This window comes from Cyphomyrmex costatus, unplaced genomic scaffold, assembly GCF_001594065.2.
Source record: "Cyphomyrmex costatus isolate MS0001 unplaced genomic scaffold, Ccosl1.0 scaffold4, whole genome shotgun sequence".
In the NCBI taxonomy this organism is placed as follows: domain Eukaryota; kingdom Metazoa; phylum Arthropoda; class Insecta; order Hymenoptera; family Formicidae; genus Cyphomyrmex; species Cyphomyrmex costatus.
Genome location: NW_017278207.1, coordinates 1,513,518 through 1,520,690, shown reverse-complemented (window position 1 = coordinate 1,520,690; position 7,173 = coordinate 1,513,518). Strand labels below are relative to the sequence as shown.

The window sequence follows — 7,173 nt, the reverse complement described above, 5'->3', positions numbered from 1 at the left end:
AGAGAGAGAGAGAGAGAGAGAGAGAGAGGGTAGTTCAAACAAAACACAATTTAATCGTGACGCGCGTCGCGATCGTTCGCCGTTAATTACTCATGCATATGCAACGACGTGTAAAACATGAAATTAAAGGGACGCCGAAGGGGGCTGTGGAGAGTTGGGGCGGACAAAAGCGTGACGTTTTTCCGCAGGAACACGAGCGTTCGAGCGAGCGAACTCGATGCTAAATGAAATAATTATGCGAATCGTACGTCGTAACGCAGCCACCCACACGACCGCTTGTGGACTGAACGGACGTTCAACTGTTTTTTTATTTTATCTCACTCCTGTGACCACTATATTACGTCGCTGCTGCAATAAAACGCAATATCTATTGCGACGACTTGCGCATTTAATTGTTCGCGTAAAATAAACATACTCGCTATCAATGATGAAGAGATATCTACTGTAAACTATACAATTTATCGATTTTTTTGTTAGATTATTTTTCTCGATTACGTTGTAAAGTTCTGGTATCTTATAAAGATCTTTTCGTAAAGCAGAAGTACGATTTTTCTTATGTAAGAGAATTAATTTTTTCAGACCCCTGATCTTAATGTTACTATTAACATAAGAAAACACTAATTTAAAATAAATAAAAAATTTTTTTTAATTAATACAAGAGCACTTTAATAAGTAATTCGTACTAAACACAATTTATTTTCTCGAAATTTAAATTATTTTTTCAATATATACATTATTATGTATATCTGATCTCCGACGATAGAATTAAATAATTTCAACAGAAAATTTTTTCAAATTTGATGTACCGGATCTGAAGGGTTAATAAAAAAAAAAACAGCATAATAATAGAGCAATATCAATGAATATATAGAAATTCGAATATCGATAAATATTTAAGAGTACGTACTGTGTTATGACAGCGTTTGTACTGTGAGTTTGAACGTTAATTACTATTGCTTTGTCGAATTGAAAATCGATTAATTAACGCAGATTACATCTTGGTAATAATTAACGATAGTTAATTAATTCCTTTTTATATTTCGTAATTTGATTGTTTCAGAGATAAACAGGAATGCGGTTGTTTTTTTTAAAATTCTTTCGTATTATAGATGTACATTTCGTAATATTTCGCTCTCGCATAATTACATCGCGTTCTTGCAAGATGTCTACACCGTTTTATATTGTAATGCATACGTTATGTGTTTGTCTCAAATTCCGTGCAATAGTTTATTACGATGACAGAATGTCGCGAGGTATCAGTTATTATTGAATTGCAAATTATCCAGCGAAAATTTATTCAAAATTTATTTCGCTGGCAATCTGCCGCTCATACTTCAACGCATATTGCGCAGTTAAGTAGATACGTCATATTGTAACATATGCATGTAAAGCGTCATCCTTCTTGGCCTTTTTTTGTCATAGTATCCTTTAAAAATTGTTTTAATTAATGCCAATGTGAAAATCGTTGTTCAATGGTATTTTATGGATTCATGTTTCATTCTGTTGATTTATTTTGTGTATTATTTATTTTTCGTGTACTGGTCCAAATATGTACTTTTGTCACATATATATATCTCTATTATCTTATTACGTATTCTGTTACAAAGCGCATCGTCACCGAGCTGCTCGTTTTCGCAGCTTTGACTTGTAACATTAAATTAATGGAAAAAATGCATTAAATGAAAAGTTCATAAATGCGCTTTTCGAAGTTTACGGAGCTCGATGTGGCGCTATCGCACGGTGGATGTAACAAGTTTTAGAGCAAGAGCATGCCCGGGCAGAACGTGCCATCTAGCCGCAACGAAAGGCGGGAAATTATTGATCGTAAAAATGGCGCTAACGTAAAGTTGTGTAAGGCGGATATCAAGTCATAATTTTTGGTGGCTCTGACGACTCGAATCAATTTCTAAACGATCGTTCCTCTTATTTATTAAAATAATAAGATTCCTGTAGTAACAATGACGTCAATTCCATACGGTTGAATACTTCGAAGACCTTCATATTTAAATTTAAAAGAGAAAGAGTCAGCCTGTTACTGTCTCCAAAAATCTCGTTAAAATTTAAATTTTATTAAAACATTTTTAAATTATATTCAAGTTGTGATTTAGATTTTTCAATTATGATTCTTAACTTTGAGGCAATGAGTTACAATTTAAAAAATTTAAATATAAATTATTTATAATTATATAGACAAACACAAGTTCTCTGTAAGATATATGTAAGTAAATAAAGAAGAACTTTATAGCTTTATTTATTAAAATAATGTGTCGCAATCAAATAACTTACTTAATAAATTACACCCATAGTCAATTAAAACTTTTGACAATAAATTTTATAAATAATGAAGTTAATAGTCATAATTCTTAATGAGAGTTATTATTCTTTTAAAAGTTATTAAGTGTAAGTAATTTGCGAATCTTCAACAATTATGTGAGTTAGTAGTTGTTAATTTTATCATTGAGAAATTATTTGATTATTTCGCAACTAACGTTTTCATTTATCTCGATCGGAGAGATAACTGAATTTGTTTGAGCAAGCCTACGGAAAACTCAGGGAAACCGAAGCAAAATTGGACGCAATATTTTTTACAATTGACAAAGAAAGTAAAATATATCGACAAAACCAGTTACATACGGGTCGCACTGGACCGACCGAATTGGTGAAACGAAAGTAGCGCAGAACAGCACATTCGTTTCTACGTGTTTCCGGAGCGGAACCACATTGAGAGCTCCCGGAGGATACGGTATAGCTACGCAATCAGGCAAAGTTGAAAATGGACTTACAGGGAGAACGGCCAGGACGTCTCGAGCTTCTGCGACGGGCGCTTCTCGTGCTTCGCGGCATGCCGGTTCTCAATTCCGTGGCAACTATGTGTGGAACAAAAAAAAAAACAGAGAGACATAAAGATTAGAATTAATTCCATTACACGTTACGTATTGTGCATATTAGTAGGGATTTCGTGATCTCTCGCTGTCTCGCGGATCTCTTGCTCTCCGTGGTTGCTATATATGCCTTGTATCATCGGAGTGGTGAGAGGAGCGAGAGTGCAACATCGTAATAAGTATATACGCTCTAATAAATATTACAGCTGGCAACGAAACTCCGATGTTGTACTCCGTGATGTAAATATGTGACTTTAGAATGGATCCATGCATCATAACAGGAAACATCAGAGCGTAAGAGAGATAGACAGATAGAGAATCAGAATCAGAAGATCGTTATTTATTAGACATTCTGGGACCACTAAAACGTACAAGCACATCTACAAAAAAGAGAAAAGCAAAGTTGAGTGGTTTATATAACAAAGATACGGTAAACAGAAATAACAATAAAAAAGGAAAAAGTGTGTAACGAGAAAAAGAGTATGTATGTATTTATGTGTACGTGACTGTGCAAGTCACGCGTACACATACAGGTAATGTATAGAAAGAGAGCAAGAGAGAGAGAGAGAGAGAGAGAAAGGGAGAGAGATGAAAGATAAAAGTACATGTATACAAAAAGAGTACTGATACGTTTAAAATAAATTCATTAACTAACGAGTGGATTTGCATTCTTACAAAGAAAATCGCTACGCGACGTGCGAGCAAACGAACTGGATGAAATCAACCGCGAAAAGGAATGGAACAGAGCGGCGTTTAATTTAAAACATATTTAATAAAACAATACATTATCCAATTTTTTGCATCGGAAGTCAATTTATACCTCGTCTGGTGAGTCTGGCAAATTTCAGATCGATTTTTTTTCATATAACGAGGTCAATTAGACACCGCTATTTTCTGCATTAAGTATCTCCATGACCGAGATTTTTTTTTTTTTTTTACTAAGCTAATCAAGCTCACAGATAAAAGATGAATATTTGACGCGAGTTGCTTGCAATCGATAAAAGATTTTTAATTAATTAAAGAGATTCATATTTACTTAAATGTTTATAGTAACAGTAAGAAAACATTTCGAATTGAGGAATCTTTTGAAGTGGAGCCACTCTTGCGAGTCTTTTCGGCAGCAATGCACATTTTTGCCGAAAGTGCATGTCGATTAGCATATACATTCGGTACACGCGTTGCGAACAGATTGCATAAGCTCGATTCAGCGGAATCGCGCACTGCGAAGCATGTATACTCTCTATTATAAATAAATAGCAGAGATAAAATAGATTGGCTGACAAAGAAATTAAATTACTCTCGCCTGTAGAATCACACAGTAACGTAACATCCTTTAAATTACAGTCATCAGCATATAAGTCACACACACACTGTCGGTTAATTAATATCGTTTTAAAGGCCATTTTGTATACAACAAAAATAAAATCGCGACGTTTGATTTTTATCCAACATTGCTTACATAAATTCGATGGAATTTTTCGATGCGATGTTTGAATTGAAAATTTGAATGAAAGCCAAAAACCATTCCAATTTTGATGTGCTATGCAAATATCGACGACGACATTGTGTTCAGCGAAAAAAAAATCTTCGGGAAATGTACCATCACACTTTGTGGAAAAAAAATTTTTTTTGTCGAGTGAGTGTTCTTCGTAAAAGTAGCCAAATATTTATCGAAAAAACAAAAGTCTCCAGACGTCAAAAGTATGTTAAACGTTACACTAAGCCCCAGTCCTTCTAACGTCGATTGACTATAACGAATTGTCCAATAACACTTGGATTCGTTCCTAAAATGGGAACGATCGCACGGAGCGCTGTGATTTAAATTAAATCAACGTCGACTGGAAATTCTTTCTCTCTCAGGGACCAATCTTCCACCGACGTGAGTGTCGTTGTATTAACAAAATCGCTCGCGGGAGATTCTGCAAACGAGACTCACGGGTCTACCAGAAGCGCGTAAAACCGCGTAGCGGAATTGTCAAGTCACCCGTGCACTTTTGCGACATACACCTAACGCCACTCGCGAAAGATCCGCCTACGCGGATTTGGGCCGAGAAAGGTATCGCGGTCAAGATTCCGCGCAGGGCTCGATCGCTGCAATATTTCGACTGTCGGTGGCAACGGTGTGGCAGGTAACGTACACGCGGTCGGTCGATACCAAACGCCGGTGTGACCTACAGGATACATCAGTGGTGATACGGCACCGCGCGAAACACACGGTATAACCATCCCCTCAGGCCTTCCCTTCCGTCCTTACCACCCCTCCCCGCTCATCCTATACACGTACTCGGCATGCCTGTACGTGAAACTCCAAGTGCTTGTCATTGTCTGGCGCGGAGGGCGCTTGACCTTCCGCAACGTATCGAGCACATCCCCGATTTCTTTTCAGTCGATTGTGCGAAGGAGAGCCGCGGCCATATTTTTGGAAGAAGAAAGAAATTTACACCTGATACGTTCAGGATATAATCTGTCTCGTTGCTGTGGGGGTTGCTCCGATTTATTCGCATTCTATCCGCGCACATACATTCAAAGAAAAAGGAAACCGACCCTATCCAGCCGTCTTCTCTCTTCTGTATCTTGTAGTCTCTGATACCACAGCTCTTCTTCCTTTCCATCCCCGATCCGTTCGCCGTGCGAGGTCGAGCGCCCTTTCGAAATTTGCCGATGGCCAAAGGACGCCTCGAGGACTGTGCTCGTCTGGCCTCGAATCCGAGATTCTTATCTTTTAACTGAAAGCTTGTGGAAAGAAGGTGTTATCGAACGACCTTACCACTTGTGAACGTCGTCTGCAGCTACTGCGGGATCGCGGAGCTAGTATGTACGTCGGTCGACTTAGGAAAATATTCCCGACGAAATTTCCTACTATATCCTAACTTTCCTTTCTTTCTCTCTTTCGTTTTGTTATTCGCCGTGGCAAAATATATACATGTTTGCTTGGTATGCAAATACTTGAAAACAGCATAAGATTTTCGGCACTGAGTATTCATTATGGAAAGTATTTGCATTTCTCGTGAATCGTTATTACGTTAAAGTAAAAGTTTGAAATTTATAACGAATCTATTTAGAGAACTAGTTCATTGATTGCGATTATAATGATTAAAACTTTTTTCTTTCTCTGACATATAAATTCATTTTTGTAAATTTCTTTCGTGATAAATTTACTTTTCATCATATTTATAATGAAATATTCCTCTGAAGAAATAATAAACTAAGATATATGTAACTATAAAAAAATATATATATAATTATATATAAAATTGAGATATGTATATATCTATGTTCGTGTAGAGAGAGAGAGAGAGAGAGAGAGAGAGAGGAGTATAAATTATAAGATGATAGAAAGTTTTAGATGTGCTGATCCTTGCGTGTTCGTTCATGCAATGCAGTCATTGCGGAATCTTTCACGCTACATAACGCCGCATGATGCGGTCTATCAGCTATACAAAATAACTTCATGAAGAAATCAGCTGCAGATTTTTAGCGGTAGGAAGGCCTGACGTTAGCAAAAAAATAGGGCAGATTTTTATAGAATCGATGCCAGGGAATACATTTGTTGTCCTCGTGTTTACCCCCGTTGGGAATCGCAGCGAAAATAACGAAAGTCATAGTATATTTCCGTTTGATGCACATCTCTCTAACGCGACAACTAATCCAAATGTTACTTTCCACTGGGAAATATCTCGTTTACATAATCAAGAATTATATAGCTAACCCGGCTCACGACGCTGTTACTGCGTCACATAGCTATCTACCGATAAACTAAAACACGTCTATTGATATTATGTTAAACACCACTGTCCTCATGTAGTAAAACATTATGCTCTCGATGGTGCAATTAATCTTCAACTGTTATAGCTAAATTTACGTTCAACTATGTTCTCTTAATGTCAATGATGAAACATATTATTATGTCTATAGTATGTGAAGTAGTTGGCGTCCCTTCCACAATATATTAAAAAAAAAATTGGTTAATAAAAAATTAAAAGGTGATTCATTCTTAAAAGATCACTGATTTTCATTCATTTTGTGTAAAGTATGAAAATGAAATAAATTTTATAAATATGATTAGCGAAATATTTGTCTGGTGTATTTTATTATTAAATATAAATATTTAAACAATTATTTATTTAAATTTATTTATATAGATATTATTTATTAATAGACATTATTTCTGTGAAGTATAACGAAGCAACAACGATAGGTGAATTTATCCGTAACCACCGATCACATTTTAATTGCAATTTTAATTCATGATTGCCGCGAGCAATATTGAAATGCAATCTATATGAATACT

The 7,173-nt window shown here is 36.1% G+C and overlaps 1 protein-coding gene across 1 annotated transcript in view; it reads right to left on the bottom strand.

Moving 5' to 3' along the window:
- Ih (hyperpolarization activated cyclic nucleotide gated potassium channel Ih) overlaps positions 1–7,173 on the bottom strand; it is a gene marked incomplete at its 3' end in the record, with an annotated part of 121,911 nt that overhangs the window by 90,113 nt on the left and 24,625 nt on the right. Inside the window, exon 2 of the mRNA XM_018543799.1 lies at positions 2,784–2,867. Within this exon, the coding sequence (XP_018399301.1) occupies positions 2,784–2,867 (84 nt within the window). The remainder of the gene's footprint in view (positions 1–2,783; positions 2,868–7,173) is intronic.